This window comes from Lonchura striata, chromosome 4 (genome assembly GCF_050655825.1).
Source record: "Lonchura striata isolate lonStrDom1 chromosome 4, ASM5065582v1, whole genome shotgun sequence".
NCBI lineage: Eukaryota > Metazoa > Chordata > Aves > Passeriformes > Estrildidae > Lonchura > Lonchura striata.
In genome coordinates this window covers 45,815,031-45,840,977 of record NC_140706.1, presented here as the reverse complement: position 1 = coordinate 45,840,977, position 25,947 = coordinate 45,815,031, and the positions used below count along the sequence as shown (strand labels likewise).

The window sequence follows — 25,947 nt, the reverse complement described above, 5'->3', positions numbered from 1 at the left end:
ATGCTCCTTGTATATTCCTAGTGTGTAAATATAGAAGAATATTTGTCACCTGGGTTGATGGATTATGCATAAGTGAGACAATGTGGTTAAAATTCTAAAGCCTAAATGAAAACGCATAAACTTTACATAACTCATAAAGCAATGCTTAATACTCGTAATGAAGTATCCTTATTTTAATCAAGGGAAACTGTCAGACTTTCAAACAAGCAAGGATTATGCAGCTGGCATGGTGAGTGGGGCTTTTTATAGCTCCACGCTACTAACCTGCATCATTGGATTTTTGACAACCATAATAAAATGTATTGGAAAATTGATTAGTTTTAAGAGACTCCTCATAGCCAGCTGCTTTTATTTGTAAATGTCATGTATTCAGCCGTTGTAGGCTTCATCTCTTCAAGTGGAATTCTTGGTTGAATGTGAATGTTTGCATAGGTATAAAAACACTCTTGTTTCATATTCTTCAATTAGTTTTCAGCATTTTCAGGTGTATTTGCAGAAGTAAAATTTTCTAAAGGCTTTCCCACCATAAATAGTTGCATATTTACTTATTTCCCACCATGCCATATTTACGAATTATTTGTGCTCTTGAGATGTCATAAATTTGTAATGATACCAAGATGAGTTTGTAATTGATATTTTCAGAAAATTCCAGGCTTTTTCAAAGAAAAGAGCATGGTTAAGTTATAGATTTTTGGGTAGAGAAAAGAGAATTTGCCATTAAATGTGTGTTATCACCCTCTTGAAATATGCAGTAAAATTGGCATTTTCAGCATGCTGCTCTTATCTTTATTTGCTGATAGAGAGAATATCCAGATTTTTTTAGCTTTAAGGGAAAGGCTATGGTTAGCTTCATATTACTCTGCATTTAATAAATATGAAGTACAAGAAAAGGAGACACAGCCGTATACTATAATCTTTCACAGATTTTTAAGGAAAGCACTTCTCATTGCATAAATTAATCTAAATAAATGAAAGTTCAAAACAGCATCTCTTTTAATCTGCCTTTTATTCACATAAAAATCTGTCTCCTGAAGCCCGTTTATAGACTAAGCTATCCTGCTGACCTGTGGGGGTTCTGTCTGAGATGAAGGACTTGCCTGTAAACTGGTATGTTTTTTGCAAACCACTCTGAAGCAGTTTTTGTGAGGCCACATCCTGCTCTTTTGCTGTATTCTGAGTCCTAATAGATGTGAATGGCAATTTCATGCATGTTTTGACAGGGCCCTTTAGTATTATTTTGTTCTACAGAGATATTATAGCAGTGTTTGGTTCTGATTAGATACTAATTTTTAAAAAAATGTTTTCATAATGTGATGAGCTTTCTGTGGCTGACAACTGGCATTTAACATAAAAAGCCTAGATTCAGAAGATACAAAAGTGGATATGAACATAAATATCAGCGTGATTAAAATTATTTTGTTTCAGCAATGAGGAATTCAATTAGACATATTTTATAATTTCTTCTGTTAGCTCACATATTTGCTTTGTTACTTTAGAAACCAGCTTCTGAACCAAAGCATGTCCACAGCTGAAATGAGCTGTATTCTCAGATGAAATGTTTTAAAGTGTTAGTTAACATCAATAGATTATTTTAACTGGCTGCTATAGCTTCTTTCATATGTTTGAGTCTCTGCTGTATTCTAAACTGGAAGGTCCAATTGTCACATTACTTGGTGGCAGTTTGTGCATTTCTCACCCATTCAGTGAAACCCTAGAAAGTGATTTGGCAACATGGGTTAGAAGAGAAAGGTTACATTCACTGCAGTTTATTCACACTGTGTACCTATAGTTTGACAACATATAACATTTATTAAACCTTCTGACTCAGGAAAAAATGTACAAAGAACATTGCTATAATAAGACTAGATCATAAAAAATAGCAATAAAAAATTCTAAAAGAGAAGATGACTTTTTTGTCTTTCATTTGGTGTGGAGGTTACTTCTCAGTTTTTAGTTCCATACCTGGAGGAAGTTGATTTATGACTAGATGCTATGGACCAGACTTATTTATATTGTGTGGATAAAATAATTTAAATAAAAAGAGAAATGAATGTCATTTTTATAGTTTTGTAGAGGAGAAATTGCCCTTAACTTTTTCTTATTTAATTCTTTGAGCTTGATGAGGTTATTCAAAGACTGGGAAGTTTAAAAGAGGCAGTTATGAGGTTCCTTGGGTTCTGACCTGTTATAGGTGCTTATGTTTTAACCCTTCACTCTATGAATATTGAGTGATATCCATAGCTTTTCAGGTTGTCTAATTTAGTGTAAGAAAAGTTATCTAGTCTGTGTGGGAAGATGCCAAGAGATGACTGTACTATTGGTTCGCTACCAATTTTCTTGAAAAAAATGTCTTTGCCCTCAATTCAATTTGTTTTCCTTCAGCATTCAGATGTGTATTTCTATTAAAATTTTCAATTATAATTTTTGACTATTAATACGTTCTCAGAGTGGAAAAAGGAAGTTTGTGGTCACTCACCCTGGGTGCATTCTGAGGATTCTGCTCTGTTGGAGATCATCCCCAGTATGCACAATATTTTAAGATCAGCTTTGACAAACTTGAAAAGTCAAGTTCATCTCCCCCCACAGATTTGTTTTCCTTCAGGCTGGCATTTAAGAACCTGTATCAAGCTTTCCCTTATAGCTCCATCTAGCAACCTGAAAGATTATGAAAGCAGCATTCATACCTCAATATTTTTTTATAATTTTTCCCTTTCCCCTTTTATGGCTTTTAATTTTTTTCTAAGAATAACTCTGATACAGGAGAAGATCCTAACACATTTCTTCTTTAAAAAAAATTAAAAATGCACAATTCTTCTGTTTTTTGTGCATCTGATAGAATGTAAAGATTCATGAAAATATATCCTTTCAAGTGATATAAAAATGTTATACCTAGACCAGCTGCAAAGTGTAAATGCAGTCTGTGGTGTAACTTTTTTCAAGTTCAAAACTGATAGATGCTGATACAAAGCTGCTTATGAGCAAGCAATACTAAAAATAAACTAGTAAATGGAAATCCTTGTTTTGCATGACAAATGAACAAAAATATTAATAGTTGATGGGCCATGGTTGTAATCTAGTTTATAGCTTTTCATTTTTCTAATTAGAATTTAAAAATGCCAACAAAAGCAGATGTGTAATTAACCCTTTAGGGCCTCCCAAGTCTTGCCAAATTCTGTGTTGATTGTGTAAGGAAGACCGCACCTTTAACTTTTCCATTTGGGAGTTGAGATTTATTCCAAGAAGAAACCTGGGGAAGCAGCTTGGCTGCTAAGGGTAGTCTGTTGATTTTTCTATGCTGTAGAAACTGGTGCTACTGATGTAATGCTGGAATCATGTCATTGTTGCAGTAGCTTTTACTTTGAGGCACACTGCTCTGCTTAAATTGAAAAACTGAGGCATGCATTTTCTTCCCTCAGAGCTCTTGCTGCTTGGGTATTTGTTATATGCTTTAGAGGTCAAGCAAATTCCTGAAATGGACTGAATAATAGATTGACTTGGCTTGATTTCGTTGTTATTGTTGAAGTCAGTGTGTGGTTTGGTGAATTAGAGAAAAGTCAGGCATCTGTCTGTTTAATGAAACCATTTCTGAAGTGAAGTGGAGTTAATAGAAAGTCATAGGAAGTATTTAAATAGGAAGTCATTAATTTCTGATGTTACATAATGCACCAAGACTTCAAATTATGTCAAAGCCAACATAGTGCACTAATGTGTCAGAGTAAAAATGTCAGTCTCTCAAATAGTGGTTTTCTTCATCTCTTGGTCTCATAATAAAGTGGTTTTCTAGCTTTCAAAAGTTCAGTACCCCTGATTCCAAATGCTGTATTATCCTGGACAGAATTATTGAAATAACATATCTCTAAGAGAAAATAATGAAATTAAGAGAAATGAAGTAACTAGTGTTGCACATTAACTGAATGTTTAACTTCATGTTTCAGTAAGTAAAACCAAAAACATACCTTGTTTCCCATGTGCAAAATCTGTCATGAGTCTGTCATAATGTAGGGAATCTGTCCACAAGCCTGTTATCAATACCTGCTGACAACTATGATGCTGCAGTATCATCAGTGCAATCCCTAGATATTTGACAGAATAGGGTTAAATAGCTCTTGTAGATTGCCATTTACTCTTTGTACCTTCCTGTTTGGATGGGAGTGCCTTGGAACTGAACTCTGAGGAAATCAGCTACATCTGAAGGAAGAACACACAAAAATTGTTGATTTGCTGTGTGTTCCCAGCAAGCTAAGCAGGAAAGTGAAGAGATCAGGACTTGTTGAGGCTGAGAGAACTGGTTGCACAAAACAGAGAAGGCACAATTCAAAGGGTGGGCTGCAGGAAGAGAAACCTGGCTGCCCATCTATGTTCTGGCTTTTTGATGGGCAAAATAACAAGAAATTATTATTCTAAATTTCTAACTTTGCTTGCAGCGCACTGTTCTGTGTCCTTGATAATTGTACATATAGGGAATGGATTGTTGAAGGTCTGAGATTTTAATTTCATATCAACCTGTAGTCAAATATACAAGAGTATAATAAGATCATTAGTGCCATTCTACTGAGAGCCCCACTTGCATGTTTTGCTTTCTATCAGGAGGCCAGTGAGAGAAAAGCTGCTGGGGCCTAAACCAGCTCAAGGACTTGTGAACACATGTGCCTAGAAAGTGACTCTCCAATGCAACAGCCTGTGTGGTGTCCTTGTGGGTTGTTATTTTATGGAAACCCTGATTTTAAGCTGGTTGCAGATGGCAAAGTAAGTGACACCATCATACCACAAAAAAGAAAATAAATGCTTGCCACTTATTTCTGTTACATGGTAACCACATTTATTTCCCCCACTTCTGCATACACTTTATTATATAATTGCTTTTTTCAAGGAAGTTAACAAATAAGTGTTGGGGAAAAATAGAAAAAGTATGGAATACATAAATTTTTGTTAATTAATATTTTTTTCAAGAGCTCTTTGCTCCATTAGCTTTTATATACATGATATTTAAAGAACTCGATGCAGCAGCTTGTTAAAATACATACATTAAATTACACAAAAGAAAAAATTCCAAACCTGAAGCCTTTCTCCTGCTGTGTTTAAAACCCCACTCTAAGATAACTGAGAGCTCAGTGCCACATGGAGGACACAGCACTTTTGAAAGGAAGATATATCCTTGTTATAGTAATAATTTTTCCATTTAGAACATCCAGCTACTCTCAAACTTCTAACAGCAAAGTAAAAATACTTTGCACCCGTGGACTAATTTTAGCTAACACAAACCAAACATTTCCCTCTTCAACCAAATGACCTTGTGGCCACTTAGAAGTGCTTATATGAAACATCACAGAGGCTGTTGGGAGGTGTTTATCCTGGCAGGGGGATGATTTCATGGGCCTCTGCTGATGTCCTGAGTCAGGTGATATGGCTCACAGACCCGGGACACAGGCAGTCAAGGAGGTTATGTAGGCCATGAACTTGAACTGCCCTGATGGAATCAGCAGGAATGTCCCATGGCAACAAGTGTTTTGAAATGAACTTAAGTCTGTAAAACTGTCCTCAGACTGGATCAGCTACATTAATAATAATGTTGAAGTGGGGCATGATTGTAAATTACACAGATTTTAGAGAAGGATGGTAGTAGTCTGCTTCGTAGCCTGGGAAACACCAGCAATGAAGACTGGGAGCAAGGAAGAACATGGCTTTACCTCACGGTGTTGCTTCACATAAACCTTGTGTGTGCATCCTGTTTCTATGATCAGTGAATGAATGTTACAATTACATTTCTACCATTCACCTAGAATCAATGCTTTTAAAATAGCACTGCTCCCTCTCTTGAAACAAGGAAGAAAAAAATAAAAACAAAATCAAAAAACCAACTGAAAAACCAAACCACCTATTAATATTGATATTCTTATACATCTTAATTGAGTAACACTAACCTCAGAACTAATCTGGATAGTTTGTTCATTATAGAGATTCTGAGGTTGATGGTTCTGGAGGGCAGAAGGGGCCATTAATTGCACTGCATAACGCAGTGAATTTCCCTGGTGGTTCTTGCAGCTGGTTAAGTAACTTGTGACCAAATTAGCTGAGTGTAGTTTTTGAACACATAGAAGGGATGTGCTTTTATTGATCAGAAGAGAGATGACTACTGTAGTTGTCTTTTAGTGCAAAGCAGTACCTGATGTGGAATAAGATTCAGCTAAACAGTAAATGGGTGAAAGGAAGAGAGAAGAGGATCTTGGGGACATACTGCTAACACAGTCTTCCAGTGGGAATGTAAACCACATACGTAAGCAGAAGAAAAATTTTGCTACAAACTTTTCTTCAGCATTTATAGAGAAAAAATAATATTTTATGCCTTCCTGGAGCTGGGCATGGTGTGATTGAGGGTATGACAAAAGGTTTGGGAGGTCAGAGCTAAGTTGTTTTGGCAGAGATGTTGTAGGAAAATGTGCAAATATCTATTGTTAATCCTGTTACTGAAGGATGCCGTTGCATTGGCTGGAAGAGGCATTAAACATATTCCTCACACAGCTCTGGCAGTGGATCTCCTTCCCACTCTAAAAACTTCTGAATATTGTGATCTCATTCTTCTGTTTGTATTTATGTCTGATGGACAGGGCTGCTAACACTTCCTATGCTTAAGATTGCTTAACGCTTTCAGCCAGAAGGTTGTGTTTTTAACTGTCTGTGCTAATGCTGCCAAAGCTTAAACAGTTTCAGCTGAGATTTTCCAGATGGGTGTCTTCATTCAGGAGAGGTGGGGAGGAGAGGGATTTCAGCCAGGCTTATATTGGTGTACTTCTTAGAATAAGCTGACAGAAAATTACTTTTTTTTTCATATTACAAATTTTCATATTACAAAGGGAAAATGTCCTGCATCTTGCTTCACTTGGAGGGGTAGGGGGAAAAAAATCTTAGTCTATGCTTTTACACTTGAAATCTGGCAGGTAGCATTTGATCTCAGGGAAAGGAGAGAGAACTAAATGATAATGAAAAATTACACCTTAGAATAAGGTTATTTTTACAATGTCTTATGAGACTAATTTAATTTTCACATAAAATCTTTAAATCTGATATTTTCCTGCATCTTTGAATGCCTGACTGTACAACCTTAATGTCATTTCAATGTGCTAAAAATGTGATATGACTTATTTTTTTCATAACAAAGTGAGCTAATCAAAGCTCCATCAAGGGATTTAATTTTGGCACTTACACCTTCCAGCCAGTCTGCCAAAGTCTTCAGATGTCTTCCACTGAAGCAAATGGAGCAATGGCTGTCATTGTGCATGGGCATCTCAGCAGGTAGAGCCAAATCAGGTGCACTTTGCAAGCAGGTATTAGAGCTCTTCCTTAAAACCACAGGGCTGCTGAGACACAGACCTCTTAGGCTTTAATACAAGCTCTGGCTGGATTGCTACTTAGGTACAAGCTTTTTCTCTCCTTTCCTTCCTTTTCTGAACTGCTATGCTTATAATCTACAGTTCATTCTCTTTCCAAAATACCTTCTGGGTAAAAAGAGGCTTCAAGAAAGCCTGGGGTCAGGAAATAATTTTTATTCCTTCTCTCATAGCATGTTAACTAGCTTTTATACCTCTTTTCTTCATGTATATAAGGAAAAGTCTAAGGGTGATTGAGCAAAATGATTGCTTTTGAAACACTTGGGCTCTGGTAGTGGTGGTTAAGCAGATAATAGGTGTGTGTGTGAGATGATGCAAAGAAGAGCCACAAGAAAAGGTGTCTGCATTTTCCTAGAGAAATGAATTATTTACCCTAGCGAGGGAATTTGTCAGCAGCACTACAGCATCCCACAGTTCTTTATATTGAATAATAGAGGGAATTTAAAAAATATGTACTCTTCAGTAACAAAGGCTTTAGACCTGGTAAGGTGACAGGAAAAGCACAGTGGGAAGACAAGGCAGTAGTTTTCATTTTTGATTAAACTATCCAAACTCTAACAAAATTGGGTTGTTATCTAGAGTCTAATTTTATGTATTATTTTTGGAAGTACAGTGTGGTTATATCACTTCTTGAAGACTGTGATGGAGTATGCACTGCAGTCTGCAGTCTTATCGGTTTGATCTAGACTTTTTGCCAAAGAGTATGCTTGAAATAGTCTTGATCTTTCTTCTCTTTTTAGTTATTTTCCCATTTCCAAGTGTCTGGACAGTAGAGACTGGAAAGTAAATAGAATCACAAGAAGAATGAACTTATCCCATTAACCTTTTTAAATACAATTATGCAGAACAACTTTGATCAAATCACTCAACAGTAAGTCACTTTTTGCTTGGGAGATACACTGAGGTGAGAAAAAGGGGCACACATGTACCTTTGTGTGTGTACGTATATATTTGAACTTTGTTCCTGGCTCTCTTAATTGCTCTTTCCTAAAAAAATGCCTGCTTCAGAGTTTTTTAAGGACTTCACCTAAGTTTTATCTAAGTCCAAGCTGCAAGCATCTTGGAGCACAGACTACATTTCTACTACTTCTCTGTGCAACAACTGCAGAGCATAAGTAAAAGATTGCTCTAATAAAAAGAAATAAGGAGTGCTTATTAATTTTATCTCTGTGAGAAAGAGGTAATTTTCTTATTTAATCCTGGATATCAAAGGTTTTGTAGCATCACTGCATATCTGAATTTTCTTTTTTTTTTTTTTTTTTTTTTAAATTCTATCTTGCAAGCCATATCTGGAGTTAGCATCTGCTTCCAGCCTGATTTATTCTATGGGCCTTCCACCTGCAAATAACACACATTCTTTAATTAAATTTTCAATTAAAAAATTTCTTGTGCAGTATAATCATATAAACCTTAGTATCTCTTCCTTTTGGGTTTACAATTACTGTAATTGATATGACCATATCAACCATAGACATAAAAATATATAGGTAACACATGAACAAAGTTCCTTTTGGTTTTACTATGGCAGAGTTTGAGTGTGCCTAATATTCTCAGTGCTACAGAGAAGAGGGTACTGCTTTGGTCCAAAGGTCCCTGTCTTCCTCTACTCAGACCTCTGGAAATCCCCACAGAAAACTATATCTGTAAAGGCTGTAGGAGTATCCTCAAGACTTATTTCTGGTGAATATGGGGCAAAGCTGTTAATCTAAATAAATTTTCAGTCCAAAGTAACTTCACAGCTGTCTTTCAGGGCAAGTTATGGGCTGTTAATGATCACTGCTGCTCATGTCAAAGTTTTCTACCCAGATTCTTGGCTGTGCTAGCTACAGTGAAAGTAAGCAAATCAAACAAGGGTATCAAATTTGGCCAATCTATTTTAATCAGGATATTTGATACAAAGTTAAAACAAAGATTATTAATATTTTAAAGAAAAATAATTTGGCTAATTTGCTTATGTTAATATATTGAAAGGATATTTTATTCTTTTTTTTATATGTTAGATTAGTTGCTTATCCTGGTGTGACTCAATTAGAATAGTAGGAATATTTTTTTCCCAGTCAATACCCTGATCTACCCTTTGATCTAGAAGATGACAATGGTGAAAAAAATCTGAGGTTGGAGCATCCTATCTTCACCCTTACCTTTTCTTTTTTTCCCACAAAATGTCTCCCTTCTACCCCTTAAATAATTTGTTAGCCCCATTTTATTTTGCAGAAAAAAGGGCGTCGGAAGTACCTGAGATGTGATACTGCGTAGCTCTTACCTCACTGGATATCTGGGTTTGTTGAGGCTTCCTGTGGGATTCTCTGCCTTTGAGTAGACTATCATTTGTTTGTCCTGATTCCACACAAATATTTTACAATGAAATATATGGGGGTTGGTTTTCACTCAATAAAGCACTTACCAATTTGCTTAATCTGAGGTAAACTAGCATCACCTGGAATCAATTGTATTTCTTATACATGTGAAATAGAGCACACCTTCTTGAGTCATGGCAGCTCTGTTCTCACCAGGATGTATTGTAGAGCAGAGTTGATAATTGATTTTCTCCCTTCTTCCTGCTAAACATACTTGCACAAGAGCTTGTTAGAAGATCGTGTCCTTCACTTTGTATTTCCATCTGTCTCCTAACCATCATTATTTGGTTTTGGGGTATTATTGGCTTATCTGTACCTGTTTGCTACAATCTTTCAGTTTTAAGGTCTTTGGGGGCAGTACTGTCTTTTTATAGCGTGACTGTGAGTACAACAACAATCTTCAGGGTCATGCAGCCCTGACTAGGGCTCATTGGTGCAATTTGATTATTCTAATAATAAGATTCTGCTCTGCACACAAAGTTTCTTTCAGGCTGCATCTTCTCTCTGTCTCTAATTTTTGCATGTGTGTAGCCTTCTACTGTGCTCAAAGGGAGCAATTGGCATTGATATGCACTTGGGAAGGATTTTCTTCACTGGCAGCAAGAACACTCATTAGCTGAGTGTACTGAGAGTGAGGAGCAGAAAGGCACTTTCTTGTATAAAGATTCCCCAAACACTTAGGCAGGAGCTGTGCTCTACCCTTGATACAGACTGAGGAAGGTGAGGAGTTTCTGAAACATGCATGTTGTTTCTGCCAAAGCGTGCAACTTTTCTCTGTGTGTTCTGGTGTAAGAGCTAACAATAGATTAAACCTTTTTTGTTGTTATTCCTGCAATTTGATTGCAAGTGCATTTGTGAAGCCAGTTGGTGTATGTCATAAAATCTGATTGATTGAACAGTTAATCCTTGAAAGCTTCCCTCTGAAATATTGCCAAGGTCAACAAGGGATAGTGCCCATGTATACATGTCATAGAAATTACCTATTTTGCCATTTTTATCTACCCCTTTATAGCTATGAACATGCAGAGCATTCTGGTCTTGTCATGCAAAGCATTCTTTCCCCAAAATACTGGTTTTAGTGATCTGTGTTCTGCTTTGTTCTAGAGAAAATTTCTTAACTATGACGGAGATGACCAGTGAATTTGAGTACTTCTTATGATGTTTTCTTTTTTTTTTCCATTTCAGAAGAGTTTGTGGAACAGGTTGCTATGGAAAAGAAATACTGTGAACATTTTTGCAAAATCAGTTGTTTTTGTATTTCCTATGAGGTTTGTCATGTCTTGAACATAAGTTGTCATTTACATAAATATCCCACACCAGAGATTTTACTCAGTGCCACAGAGGTACTTCTGAATGCCATACATGTTATGTGAAATGAGGTGCTGTTCAGGTGAATAAAAACTGCATGTCACTTATGTACTGTAAGCTAAATGGAAGTGTTTCCACATTTCTGCTGTTTTTAAGCAAAGCTTATTTTTTTTTCTATTTGGCCTTAGGCACCACCCTTGTGAATTTATTCAGTTTTTGTCAATAATTCAGTTGCTTACCCCTGATATACCTTAGATTCATGCTAAAGTTTGTAGAAAACCCAGGCAATTCTTGGAAGACCCAAACCCCAATGTCTTCTTCTAAGATTTTCAGAAATTATTTGAAATGCCTTTATAGTGGTTCCCAGGCACCAGTGTTCTATTATGCTTCTCTGAAACAGAATGAATGACCTCCTGAGACCTTGTCACAGGACACAAGTGTTCCTAGGTGACTCTGGCAAATAGATAACCTGTTGTGTCACCTCTCACTGAACTGAGCCAAGGTCTGTGTACCCTTCCTGGCTATGTGAAGAGATGATCCTTGTGCTGTGGATGGCATTCTGTGCTGCATTCCAGGAGCATGGCTCTTCTTGACAGCTGTCACATATCACAAATATCCACTGAGCTCTTCGTATGTACCAGGAGGGGAAACTGAAAACATACAAGAAAATTTTGGTAACTCATTTATCGTAAGTCACTATAAGTGAAATGTGCAGTTTCATGAGATAGAAATGGGATGGGAGGGAGGGAAGATGTGATCATCACTGAATTTTGTCAGTGAGCAGGGAACCTGATATAAAGAATTACTGATATTGGCCAGAATGAAAGTCCTGGTCCTTTGTGGAACATTGTGACAGAGGTTCATCCCCTGTTGTTCTTAGCAATTTTCCAAAGCCAACTTCCTATGTCTTGGTCTTCTAAGGAAAAGAAATTTAAAATAATTAATTAGATCACTACTAAAATGGTGCAGTAGGAGTCAAAATGTGCCAGAAAGTTTGCAATACAATACTAATTGTTGCACCTAAATATATTCTTGTAGGACCACTTTGCAGTGTTCCCAGTACTGGTCTTGTTCTGCTGGTTTTAGAAACGTAGGGGTTTTAAGTTTTTGCAAAATATAATTTATGCCCTTTAGGTACCTAAGAAGTTAGGAAAGAAAATCCAAACTAATTTTAGTTAGATGGGAATTTCTATACTCCCTGCTTTTTTGTTCATTTGCTTTTAGTTGGTAGGGCATACTGCTTGTGGGAAAGTCTTTGAATTACTTTCACCAAGCTCATGCATGATTTAGAGGGAGAAATAGCTGAACAGCAGTCTGCATTGTAATTGTAAAAGGAAAAGACATAAAATGCAGTCAAATTTATCAGTAAAGACGCTGCTGCCAACTCTGAAAAGCACCTGGCTAAGTATTAAAAGACACAAACATGATCCCCTTACTGAGCAGTATTTTATAGACTGTAGTTGAGAGCCAAAGAAAACAGCTTTTGTAGCTTTTAGGTGTCCATAAACAGCTAGATAAATATGAGGGAGCCAGAATAAGGGATAAACAAGACAGCTAAGTATCAGCTTGCCACATTGCCTTTTGGAGCTCCCCAAATACCCATCTGAACCTGGAGTACATTGCTTCCCTAGCGTTCCTATTGCTTTCCATGATTCCTGGAGGTGGCATCCTTAGCATCGGAGAGAGAGGGTCAATGGAGCAATGTCATGATATAAACTCAGGCTGTATCCTGTCATCTGTATAATTGCTGGGATTGTATAGTTGACCATATTTCATGTGAGTTGGCAGTGAATCACCAGTCTGTAGTCAGAATAGGGATTTGGAAGAGGAGCTGCACCTATGGTTTCTGATCTCCCTCTTGTAGCTGCTGCCAGCATTCAAAACATTGCAAACAAGTTTCATAAACAAATCTCATTAAATGTTTTTAGACAGAGGAAAGCACATAGCCATAAATAGAAAACTGATAAGTGGGCAACTGTTAAAAATAGCTCGGTAAGAAATGGTAAGTGGAGAAATAATATGGATGTGATAGCATAAGGAATATTCTACACACATACTTGAAGCCTTTAGCAGTTGCCAAAACTCTGATGAAGCGAATGAAGAGCAAATGGGTTGTATTTCAAACACATACCATTACACTGAGCAACAGTAACGTTTTATTGCTTCAGTCACATTTTTTGACTGAAGTAATAAAATTCATAAAAGATAAAGAAAAATAAAGGATTTATCTCTCCCTCCTGTCATATTCTTCCTCCCCCCTATTTCAAATTCAAAACAGATTTCATGGTTAACAGTACTGGCACTCAAGTTATGGAGATGTTTAAAAATTCACTTGACAGATTCAGAGAAACATGCAGTTCTGTACACAACTAGAGTAATAAGAAATACTTTTTAGAAATTTAATGGTCATAGCTTATGCCGTAAGCATAAACTTAAGTGAGAGAAGAAACAATTATAGAGCTGGTTTCAGCCATAGTCCTACGAAGATCTAAGCATATATTAAGTTTTGTCCTGTAGAAGTAGTCAAAGGCAAGTAAATTACAAGGTGCAAAAAGCTGGTCAGATATGAATTTTTTTTTTGTCTATATTTTATTCAGTTTTGGTATGAGTGATTATCTGAATGACCTTATTCAAAATGAGCTGTTTTGCAGGTGTTACTCTATGCTATTGCCTTGTAAAATGGAATTCACTTTTCTAGATATAATTGTGCATTACCTGTAAGGAATTGTGTAGCCTTCTGTTTTTAAATCTATTGTTTGTTTTAAAATGACAGAGAATCTGCAATATATTCCTAACCTGAAGATAAGCCATCAGAGTATTATGGCTTCTGAATGCTTAGCTTATTTAATTTTAAGCAATACCATCCCACCACAGGAACACTGATAAACATAATGACTAATCTTATAGTGCACACAGTTTCTTAAAATTTGAATTATGTGCATTTTAATTCTATTGTTCAAAGCCAAAATTTAAAATACAATTTTATGTGCATCCCCTAATCATTCTGCTGCTGTTCTTGATGAAAAGTCATTGTGAAATAAAAAATTATTTACACTAAAATGTTTTTTCTCAAAGTGCCCTCATATAGGGATAAGAATGGAAAGTCTAATATGGAGTGAATGATCTTAGGAGCAAAGTGCTCCCCTTATCATGAAAAGTGTACCTAACATTTTTGTCTCACTCTCCTTTTTATTTTTGATCTGGACTGGAAAGAAACATGAATTATAACACAGATGCTTTGTTCTGTAGGTTCTTTCAGGTTTTTTCCTGGAGGGTGGTGGTGAGCAGTCTGCTTTAGTATCCCTGCCAGCTGTAATGCTTGCATGCACTCTGTCCTCTGCTTGGAGGCATATGAAGCACTCAGCTTCGTGGTAGAGGTTTATGCAGTTAACAGCTGGATATAGTCTCTGGTTTTGGTGCCATGGACATATGTTGCAATAGGATGTTTCAAGAATCTGTTTGTGAAATATTTCAGTAGCCACAAATTTATTTTAAATGCCTCATTTTTGCAGGGTGGCTTACAACCCAAGAGACTAACAGTGGAATAGTGGCATGTCATCCTGATTTTGGTCGGAGATAGTAATTTACTCAATCCTGAGCTAGGTCTTTGCATCACGGCTGAGGCATTACAGTATCGTACTTTTTCTTCCTTAACAATGGCTTTCTAATGGAAGGTCTATTGATACAGGGGATAGTGATACAGGGTGTAATATGCAGTCTAGACTAATGAAGGACCTGTGTAAATAGAGTACCATAACCATTGCCTACAAGCAGGAGCAAACAATCTGCTTAGTAACTACCTGTACATGCATCTATGTCTTAATTTCTGTTCAAGCTGTGAGCAGCAGCACTAAATACCCGAGCTGGATCTAACTGTGCAATTCTGTTCTGCTCTTTCAAATCTCTATAGTTATTTTTGTTTTCCCATTGAGGATTCCCTGTTGTTCTTTGTGGGAACTTGGAAAGAACTTTATACGTTAGTACTTTTTACTTGGAAGAAGAGCCAAAGCAGTGGTGATCTTCAAGTGAGTTCTGTTAATACATGTAACTGTACATATACCCAAAAGAGAGTATGTGAAAATTCTTTGTAGATGTCCTGTGACTTCACTCATGCTTCAGTAATTAATTGAAATGGATAATTCTTTTAGAAAGGTATGTTTTCCTTGTTAATCTATGTGCTAATCTGTGTTCCTCTGACAACTTAATAAGCAAAGAGGTTACATTATGGTTGTAAACCAGACAAACCAAAACCAGACTGCTACCTAGTGAAATGTCATTTTTATTTTTTTCTTTTAGAACAGACAAGTTTGCATTATGTTCTTGCTTTGAAGTGTAGCATTAGTTGCACATCTGTCAGTATTTCCCTTAAACTAGGAGGAGCGTTTTGTAACTTCCTTTAATTACGAAGCAGCAAATATTCAGACTTATGAAAACAATTTGAATTTGGGAAACCTGGAGTACTGGATGGAAGACATTATTTTTTTTTTTTTTGTTCTTGTTGTATGGGCTTGCTTCTGTGTTAGTGCGTGGCGCATGGGGGATTGACGAAGGGGACTGCTGCCACGTTGTCTTGTGCTGCTATAGCTTTCCTCACTTAGTGCTTTGGTTCTGTTGGAAAATGTGCTGGAAGCTCAACACTGGCAAATACTTAGTGCTAGTAGCAGAGGAATTAATTTTGCCTTATGAACTGATATTAAGTTTAAAAAGTGTGTGTGTAGTTGATTCCTGCCTGTTCCACAGAAGAAAGCATAGTTATACTGCAGAAAAAAATGTTGGCCTTTGGATCCTGAACTTTTTTGATAAAAGACACCTCAACCCAGGAGGTTAAGTTTGTTACTCACGTTGTCTGCTGTTACTCAATTCACAATTACAATTACTGTTTGTTACTCAATTCACAATTTTATAGTGCTAGATATGTTGGATTCAAATTACTACCTTTTTTTGTTTTTCATTCTGAGATGTTCTGATGTTCTCTGTTGCACTAAGTAGAGCTGGAGTTCTAATTTATTGCCTTGAGCCTACTGCAAGAGCTGTAAACTTGGTTTCCTGCCCTGGATTATAGACAGACTGCCATTCTCCTGAACCTCTTTGGGTTTAAAGAGTAACCTTTTCTGAATATGGTTTCCCTGAAGCACCAATGATGCTTTTTCTGTTGTCAGGATCTCTTTGGTCAAAAATCTGGTAAGGTTCAGAGCTACCTGTACTCATCAGATAAACAAAGCTGTTCCTGAAACGTATGGCTAGCAAAAAGATTTTAGCTTTGACTGTATAGAACTGAGAGGTCTTATATAGGCACACATGCATAATTATGCCTACATATGCATTTAGGACCAGGACCAGCAATGCAACTCACACAGCTGAATCCTTAGACTGAAATATTCTCTATAACTTGCAAGAATAGCATGTTCCACTACAATAAGCACTCACCATGACAATTGCTGCTGTAATAGATAACTAGTGCTTCGTTCATAACAGCAGTAATCTTTTTCCCTTACAGCATCAAGATAGGAGTAAAGTGATCCCTCTATTACCAAGTCGTAACCTGATGAACTAAATAGTAGTGTCATGTCTATTTTCAGAAGCTTTGTTGCTAAAAACAGATCTTCACTCTGTGGACTGCTTTAGCCTTTCCCAAAGTGACAGCATTTCATTAGAAATAGCTTGCTTGGCTTTCTTGCCCAACTCTCCACTCTAGTGCCTGATCTGTGAGAGCAGACAGCTGGGGGAGTTTAGTGTTTTGAAGGTTATGATCACAGCAATTTCGTAAGTGCTTTATTTCAGTTCTGTTCTGGCTGTGCTGGGGACAGGTGCGGTCTGGTTCTGATTTCACTGTTCTTAATTTCTTATCTGACCTGGTAGTTAATCAAGGGCGTGAGAGAGAAACAAGGGAAAGTGGGAAAGGAGCAGCCTGAGACAGGCAGACAGCGAGAGTGTAAAGCTAAGCATCTGACTTTGCTCATCCAGGAACTGGCAGATCTGCCTGTCATTCAGTGCTTCTCTGTGTACTGACACTGCCCTGTGCAAAATGGATTTCTGAGAGTTAACCATCATGTTCTTCTTTTCCAAAGGGTCTTCTGTAGGATTTCATTTGCAGAGCACAGAGGGCAATATCTAGGGTAATTCCAGGGCTTAGTGACTGTGATCTTTTGTCAACTCTACTTGTGAGTGAAATTAAACTTGGTATGAGCACCCACAATCTGAGCTTGTGCAACACAATTCCTGGCCAATGAGTGAAAAATCATAAACCTGACAAGTATTTATGAGAAAGAAAAATGAGATGTCGTATTATAACAGGAATATATTCATTAAATCTATCAATTTCACAGAAACCAAGAATTCCCTCTTCAGTAAAAGGCTTTGAGTAGGTTTATAAAGTCAGATATTCTTTTATGAATTGTAACTTTTTTATGCTAAAACAGTGTGTTTAAATTCAGCTCAGTATTTTCTAAGGGAAAAAATAACAAAAAAGGCCGTTAATGTAATGTTATAGTAGCCCCTCTGTTTTTAAGAGGATATTGGCCAGTGTCTGTGAATCATCTTATTGCAGCTGGAACTATACCTTGAAAAAAACTTTACAAAAGCAATAAGCCTGCCAGGGGTAAACCTTGAATGTCAGTGGCCTTATACTACTTCCCATCATCAGAGGATTTGATGCAGCAGGAATATTACAAAGACTTCAAAGAACAATTTCCAGTAGTCTTTCCCACATGAACAAGATTGTTCCTGGACGAACTCAGGGTGTGAGCTCCATAGAGTCTTCTTGCTTGTCTACTGGAGCAGAAAGGTGTCTTTCCTGTCAGGATGAAGATAGACCCCCAAACTGAAAATCTGGACCTCTTCAGCTTCTTGAGGGCATTCACTTATGCAGTCAGATTTTCAGGAGTAGTAGTCAGTGTACAGGTGATGCGAGTGACTGAATGGTCTAAGTAGGCAATGTAATTAAACTTAATATCAGTTCATAAGGTAAAATTAATTCCACTGCTACTAGCACTAAGTATTTGCCAGTGTTGAGCTTCCAGCACATTTTCCAACAGAACCAAAGCACTAAGTGAGGAAAGCTATAGCAGCACATGATGGAATTGACCAACTTGCTTGCTGGGAAGGGGCTCTGGCTTGCTGCAGCTTCAATTCACCTCATCAGCTTCATGTGTAAACCTTTATAACTGGTGAGATTCAGATAATTTTGGGAAAAGGGATTCAGTGCAAGAGGTGACTAAGCCATCTTTTGGATCTAGTGTGCCAGTATGGATGGATGAGTTAGGTATGATGAAGGTGGGCACAAAAGACCAGAGTAGAAGCAAAGTTCAGTTGTATTTGTACCAGATGAATGTCACAAACCAATATCTAAGTATAACTGGGCTGGTGTTAGCAGGTTAGAGTGGCACCCACTGCTGACAGAGAGGTGCTCTGTGCTGCTCCCGGCCCAGTGGGTGTCAAATCTCTCTCACTCAGTTCTCCAGCCTCTTGCTTCTTTCCGTATGATGGCAGTATGCTGGGGAGAAGCTACTTATATGGTTTCTGTTGCCTTGGTTCCATCTGCTATTGGTTAGAAAAACAGGAGGTTTGGGGTTTCTTTAGTTTATTTTTGTTTGTTTAGTTGGTGTTGTTGTTTGTTTGGTTTGAGGGCTTTTTTATTAGCACTTAAAACACCTTTTTGCATGAGTTAAGTAATGATTGTAATTGCTATGCTAAGGTAGTTTGTAGGGAGTTACTGCTCAGTTTTGCCACAACCATATTTCCAGATGCTACACAGATGCCAATTTGTTTTTATGACACTCACTCTTGGGTAACCATAAACTCTCCAGTAGGGGATCTAAGACTGTGGAGGGTAGAAAAAAGCATGGATAGAGACTGAAGAAAGATGAAGGCTTTTACTGCTTAAATCCTTCCACTGCCTAGTTTTCTTTAATAGATAGCAAACAAACACAGGTAGAGATGCATGGAGCAGAAAGGTGCATGCATCCCTGTATGATAAAGCCATGGATGCTAATGCATAAAAACCTATAAAATATTAAAAAAATAATCTTTACAGGGTGTGTGGGATTCATGTTAGACTCACAAAGTCAAGAGATGCCTCTGATATTTAAAAAAACCACACACCTAAGTGTATTTCTTTTCTTTAGAGCAAAACAACTTACCTATTATACTTAGGCAAACTAGCTCCAAGCAGCAACCCTGACTTTATTGTAAACTTAATGTCCTCTCAGTGGAATTAATTCACCAGCATAATGAAGAAATATGAAGTTTAAAAAAAGTGCAATCATATATGGCTGTGTAACTGTAGTTACAGCCTCAAAAACCTCTTTTTCAAAGTGGAAATTCAGCTCTATTGTTCAAATAAATCAGTTTTTCACTTAAAGCTAAAGAAAGCCTTTAGCTGTAGCCTAAATGTAAAACTCTTGAGAGAAGTTGTATTGTGTGAGAACTTACTTTAATAAATGTAAACCCTCACCAAATTATATCACTTTTGTTTATTTGTCCATGGGCCACATTTAGATTGATCTGTGGGAACTTTGGTGTTTTCTATCACCCCATCACACAAAAAATGGCAGTATGTCTTCAAAGGAAAACTGGACCTCAGTCCTCTGTGAGGTTACATCTTATAGTACTAATCGGTCATCATCCTTATGGTGTGCAAAGATCAAAATACAAAATCCTTAACTGTTCCTCCATTTCTGAACTTTTGAGTGCTGGCAGGAATACATTTCAGTGTTCAACAAGGTTGTTGTTGGACAGTCAGGGTAGTGGTGACATAGTCTATCACCACTTACAAATGTAATGATTAAGTTCAAAGCTTTGGGACAAAGTTGTTTGTTAGCAAAGACAGCTTGGAAACTGAGACAAAGTATTAACAATCGGGGAGCAAAGGGTGATGTGTTGTGACAGCTAGAGGCACTGTGCTAATAGCCTGGTAACCCAGCTGGAACAGCCGCTATCTGTATGTTTCTCTGTCTGTTATTCAGATTATTTCCTCCCTTGGTAAATGAGGGTTCACTTTGTTGTGCCCATATAACTGGAAAAAAAAAGGGAATAAATGCTGTGTACAAGCAAAACATTTTCAGAAAGATGCATAGGTTTCTATTTGCCTGGAAAGAATAACCTACTTGATTTAATGTTTTAGGTCAATTTTAGCTTTTGAAAAATTTTGGGCATTTGATTTTTTTGTTTAACTGGTTGTTGTGGCTGAATGACAGCTCCCCTTGGCTCACCCAGCACCACATTTGCTGCTTCTCAGGAAGGGAAATCCCATGGAAGAAGGACTGGTGTGCCGGCCACAGTCCAGGCAGTGAGGAGCAGAGGGTGCCCAAGGGACATGCTCAGCAAAGGTTGAATTACCTGTCAGGGCCTTGAGGGCATGTGTGGCAGAGGGCACTTTGCTGCTGCCCTGGAATCGAGCAGCACGCTCCTTTTTGTTGCATGCTGTTGACAACAGGACACTGGATACCCATCAGGGAAGTTGATAGCCTTTTAGACAGCGTGTTGCTGCTCTGAGTGCTGGCACAACACCTTCCCCCTTTCCCTCCCTCCTCCCTTTTCTCTGTCAACCTTCTGAGTGCTGAGCGCCAGTGCTCTTCAGGAGCTGCTATATGACATCCCATGGTGGCTCAGGTGCCGATGTTCTTCCAGTCCAGGTTGATGTCCCAAATGCAACAAACAGGAGCAAGGTGCCTGGTGGTGCACAGCTTCTGGAATGCTGGGGTTCTGGGAGGGTCCTGAGTGGAGTGCTGGCAGCCTGGCAGAGATTTTCCATGAACCTCCCTTTAGCCAGGCTGTGCATGTTGAAAGCTGCCTGCTGTGAACTCTGCTGCCCTGCCTGGCTCCCACTGTTTGGTGTGGATGGTGGGGACCCTTCCTCTTTGCTAAGGTGGAAATGCTCCTCCCCAGCATCTTTCTGCTACCCAGGTATTTCTGTTCTTTCCTTTTGTGATGCAGTGGACAGACTTCTAGGAAAAAAATCACACCAAGATTGTTCTTAGAAGTTGCCATTAATGCTCAGAGGTCTAAGGATTGACGAATTTAATTTCCCTTCATGCCAAGGCCTTGACATAAATTGTTGGGGTGGGCTTGTGCTGTAGCCTTTCTCTTTGTCAGAACAAAATTAAAAGCATTGTATGTAGTAGTGGCTTGACACAGCAAGATGACTTTAGATAAACTGCAATTTAAAAAAAAAAAAAAATCTCTATTTTTAAAGTATTTCTTAGAAGACAAGATCTGTCTGCCTTTCAGGATGGTCAGGAGCTGAAGATTCTGTGTGTGCCAGAACCACTTTAGGACAGATACAGGTGCAACAACAGTGAATTTGGGGAATGTGTAATAATCCAATTGGCTATCACCAAAAGGTGGCAGCGTCTACATCTGCTTTTCATTACAGCCCATGCTGCTAGTTAAGCCAAATATCCTCGATTTCGGTGCAGTGGGAACAGGGCAGTAGCAACTGGTGCTGGATGAGTAACAACGGCATTTCTATGTTTGCTTAGTCTTGATGTTTTGTTGGCCAACCCAAATGAGGATAAATAGCCAGACAAACAGATTAATGCTACTGATGGGCTCTGAGAAGCCATCCATGTCTATATTTCATCTCTTCATGGTGGCCCCAAGCTAATCCCTGGGTCAGGACACTTCCACGTCTGGGGATTCAAAGCCCTGGTCTGAGTTTGAGACTGCCCAGAAGCAAAGGTGCTGGGAAGTGCATCGGCACTGGTGTTTTAACAGCAGGAAACAAGCAATGCAGGCTTGGCAGTGCTGTGTCATGAGATACAAAGCAAAATGCTCAAGTTAGGCCATAAAGGAAAGTACAGCTCATGCATGCTGATGAAAATTTTCTTCTCCTCTCTCCTAGAAATAACCTCTACATAGCAAAAATAAAAGCATCTGTATATATTTTATATATATATAAATAATAATATTCAATATATGATATTTTTGACTTTGCTAGTAAACCATTCTTCATGTGATAAAATGACTTATGATTGTCTTAATATTTTGTCTCATTTTTAGTTATCCTATGAAAGAAAAAAGTATTTAGCCAGCTTGAATGATTTCTTTTATCTTTCCTTAAAGGATAAATTTTTGTCAAAGTCCCTTCATGTCCTTAATGTTTTCCCTTTAGAGAAATACTTGGTAAGATTGCTCTGTTGCCCTTTTAATTTCCTTGTACCTTTTTCTGAATGGCTGTGTTGCCCCAAGGTAACATGTTAATTAAATTAGGATAAAAACTATGTTTCAGTGCAGAAAAAGCATTAGGCATATTTGTTTGTTCTGTGAAGGAATTTTCTTTTTTGCTTTTTATCCTATAAGGCCCTTCTAAAGTGCAATGCCGACTGAAATCTTTGCAAATAACACTTTGCATGCTGGGGCCTGATGTTTTAGTGCTCTTAAAATCAATAGATTCATTTATAAAGGAGAAGAAAGTTTTTTTGCTTTGAAAGTATCTTCTACCAGTTTACCTGCAGAGACTGGTATTGTGGGGTTAAAGTGTCTCTGTCTCACAGCATCGGTGGAAGTCATTGTTAATAACATACTCATGTAGTCAGGGACTGATATTTAGAATTTTATGTATATACTCAGATTATTTTCAGTTTCTGAATCTTATTTTCATGTTAAATAACAGCCTCTTGCTAAAAATAAAGGCTGTGTCCCTGTGTTGTAGACAAGAAATCAAATGTGGGGGGCTAGAACCCTTAGAAAATTACACTCCTTTGTGATTGCTTTTGTCATGTGTTTACAGGAGCGATGTAAAATTTTCAAAGTGATGAATATTATATTATATCATTGGAATCCAAATGAAAACTATTATAGACTTTGCCTCAGATCAAAGCATTACTAAGGTAAATAACTTAAAGTAATGTTTGTTGAGAAAGGTGTTGTCCTAGCCTTAGAAGTTCCCTGGGTTTCTTCAACTGGTACCAAATCCATCCCTGGAACAATTTAATGCACTAGTGGTTTTTGGACAGTGGACCCACAGAAAATGCTTTGATCAGTAGATAACTAAAATGCAACTCAAAAGAAATTTATGTATTATAACCCATTTGTGGACTCTTGTTCCTTAAGGGAAGGGATAATTTTGGCTAAAAGTTCATGTAATACTTTCAGTTGTTTCTGCTTTTAAATAAACATTATATTCCAATGTGTAATTTAAATAAGTGACTACTGTTTTCTTGTTTATTATGTTTGTTTCTTATGTTTATCACAACATGCCAGGTTTATTGCATGATATGCAACAGCAAAACCAAAATGTGTTTTTGTATCAAAACTTGTCTTTTGCAACAAAATTTGATGGAAAACGTTTTGAGATTTCAAAATGTTTTATCTCCTGTTTCCACATCTTGCATCACCATTTAACTAATTTTGTATGTGATATTTCTACACTTTGTAGAAATAAAAAGTAGAAATGAAGTGGTTGAATCAAGATTATATTAGAAAGTGAGCAATTCAATATTAACATTAAAAGTGAAAGTTCATGTAAAGTCTTGAAACAAGATTAGAATTTTTGTTCTGATTTTTGGAGTTTCTCATCCTTATTTTAAAACACTTTCAAAAATAACAGTGGGAAAGAGGAATGCTCATTGTTGTTGTCTAATTTATTGGATCAAGGTCTAAAAGACTGCCAAAATTCCTGACATTTCTTAAGAATTTTGAAATTGTATCCCTTACTCAGTTCTTAGAAACTTTAAGAAATGTACCTAGAAATTTTCCTTTTCCTGAAGGAAATGAGCAACCTTAATATGCCATGGTAATAAATTCGGCAGGAATTGAACCTGCTAAACCTCCCTAGCAAAAAAAAAAAAAAAAAAAAGGTTGGCTACCTTTCCCATTGCCTCCTATTATCAGTGGGAAAACCCCCTAGACTCCAAGCCTCCCAGTTTCACCAGTTTCAGCTATTTATATTCAGATGAAGAGTAGTTCTTTGCAACTCCTTGGTTATCAACTGCCTTCCATCCTGGTCCACTATTTAGTGAAAAGTGTATACTTGTTGCTTAGGCCAGGAATCCTCACATTTCATTCATAACCTCTTCATAGTGTGAAACCACTGCTTTAAACCTCAAGTTTATTTCACTCCATCAGTCTTAGTGTCATCTCTGCTTTTGCAAAAACAAGTAAATCCTGGAAGCTCAAGGGTTAAAAAAAGATACCTTCTCACTCTAAGACCCCTGTGTTCTTCCTTCTAGTATCTGACACCTGGTGATCACAGAAAACCTCTTGTCTACAGCTCTGCAAGTAATTTTGCTTTGGGAGGATGCATGGAGGTGTTCCCAATGCTCCCTACCTATATGCAGAAACTGCACCTTTATGGAGAATCTACAGGAATAAATATGACTCTCCCCCTTTCCCTGAGTCTCTCCTTCACTTAGTCTTTGCTGCAGTGCTTACTGTATCTTTGCTTCAGGGCTGATGGCAACCAAGGGTTCCACAGCTCCTAGAGGTCCATCTAGTGCATCCTGCATTCCCCTGTGTCTGTATAGATGGTACAGGGAGTGTTATGGGGTTTATTTCTTATATGGATACCACCTATGTCTGAACTGCAATCAGAAGTGGCACTGAGGGCAATTTAAATCTGGCTGGGGTCCTGATAGCACAGCAATTGGCACTGTGTGAATGGCACAGGTTGCAGCAGGCCACCCAGGATGCTGGGATTTTTTCAAGGATTCATTTGGCTTGGTCTGTAGGTCATTGTCTTAACTGGGCTCACTAACCACATTAGGAAAGTTGTATTAATCTTCACATACTCTGCAAAATACCATTCTGAGTATGTAGATGTTTGGCTTTATCCAAGTATGCCTGGTGAATCATAGACTGTACTACGAAATTTTTTTGGAAGAACTGTCTGATTGCCAGGAATGAGACATTTCTCTGTCCCCAGTCTTTTAGGGAAGGAAAAGAGCAAAAAGACAGGAAAGCATCTGGAATGACATATAAAGACTTTCTGTTTATTGAAGTAAAAATGCCTCAGGCATAACCTTTATTTTTTTGAATTACAACTTGATTCTCAGTTAGCAGACTCTGGAAAGCCTCTTCCAAATGCTCTGCAACTGTGTTGTGCACTTTGGAAAATACCTAGAGGGATTAGGGAATATCCAGAAACAACAGACAAACATTCTTCAAAACATCACATTTTCAATTTTTCCATGATGTTTAGCAGCCTCCAATATTTTATTTTAAAAACCTTAAGACAAAAGTCTCTTCTTGCATAATACTAATGGTAATTACATAATGAAAATAGAAAGCAACCTGACCTGACATAGTTTCCATTCATGTTATAAATATAGCTTTCCCCATGTAAATCTATTTGCATTTGCTTTATTAAGTCTGTAGAAAGTTGTTCCTGCAAAGTCTGAGGGCCTGAATGCAAGTATCCTGTCTTCAGAGAGCAGCTGAAAACTCCACCTGTTCAGGCAAGCACTGAAGGAAGATGACAGATTTCAGTGTGACTGGTTCGTGCAGATGCCCTCACGTATTTATCCATTCATAGCCTACGCTCTGCCTTTTCCTGCCACGCAGCCAGGATCAGAGGGAGGTTGAGCCTTTTCTGCCCTATTAACTTTGGCATGTTTGCTTTGCCTTTATCTCCCAGTCTCCTCTCCCCAGTAGCAACTGCCTTGCCCTCAGTCCGGAGGATGGCCCCATGACTCCTTTGTTTAACTGCTGTTATAAGCTGCTGCACAAATTGCTTGGCGGAGGGTGATTTGTAGTGACAAGACTCGAACCTTATCCCTGGAGATTCACCAGATACCTCTGCAATGCTCTGCATCTCTCAGGATGGGGAATAGGAAGCCCAGCTCCCACTTCCAAGCCTGATCTTGCATCATTCCAGCTATTACATAACAGCTTAGCTGAGATGCAATGGCATGTCCTCCTTCTCTCTGCTCCATTAATGTGGCTCTGCTTGCTCACGGGAG

At 37.9% G+C, this 25,947-nt stretch overlaps 1 protein-coding gene across 10 annotated transcripts in view; it reads left to right on the top strand.

The window, feature by feature from the left end:
* LOC146767617 (uncharacterized) overlaps positions 1-25,947 on the top strand; it is a 311,220-nt gene that overhangs the window by 63,699 nt on the left and 221,574 nt on the right. For 4 of the 10 annotated variants that reach the window (XR_014955155.1, XR_014955154.1, XR_014955160.1 and 1 more), the window contains exon 2: positions 1-20,953. This exon is cut by the window's left edge and continues 60,654 nt beyond it. The exons of 1 other annotated variant lie outside the window; for it this stretch is intronic. Coding sequence is in view for 1 of the 9 variants with exons in the window: in XM_085578966.1 (XP_085435092.1) it covers positions 20,638-20,953 (316 nt within the window). In the remaining 8 variants the exon portion in view is untranslated. 5 more of the 10 variants (XR_014955159.1, XR_014955158.1, XR_014955157.1 and 2 more) reach the window with 5 other exon arrangements.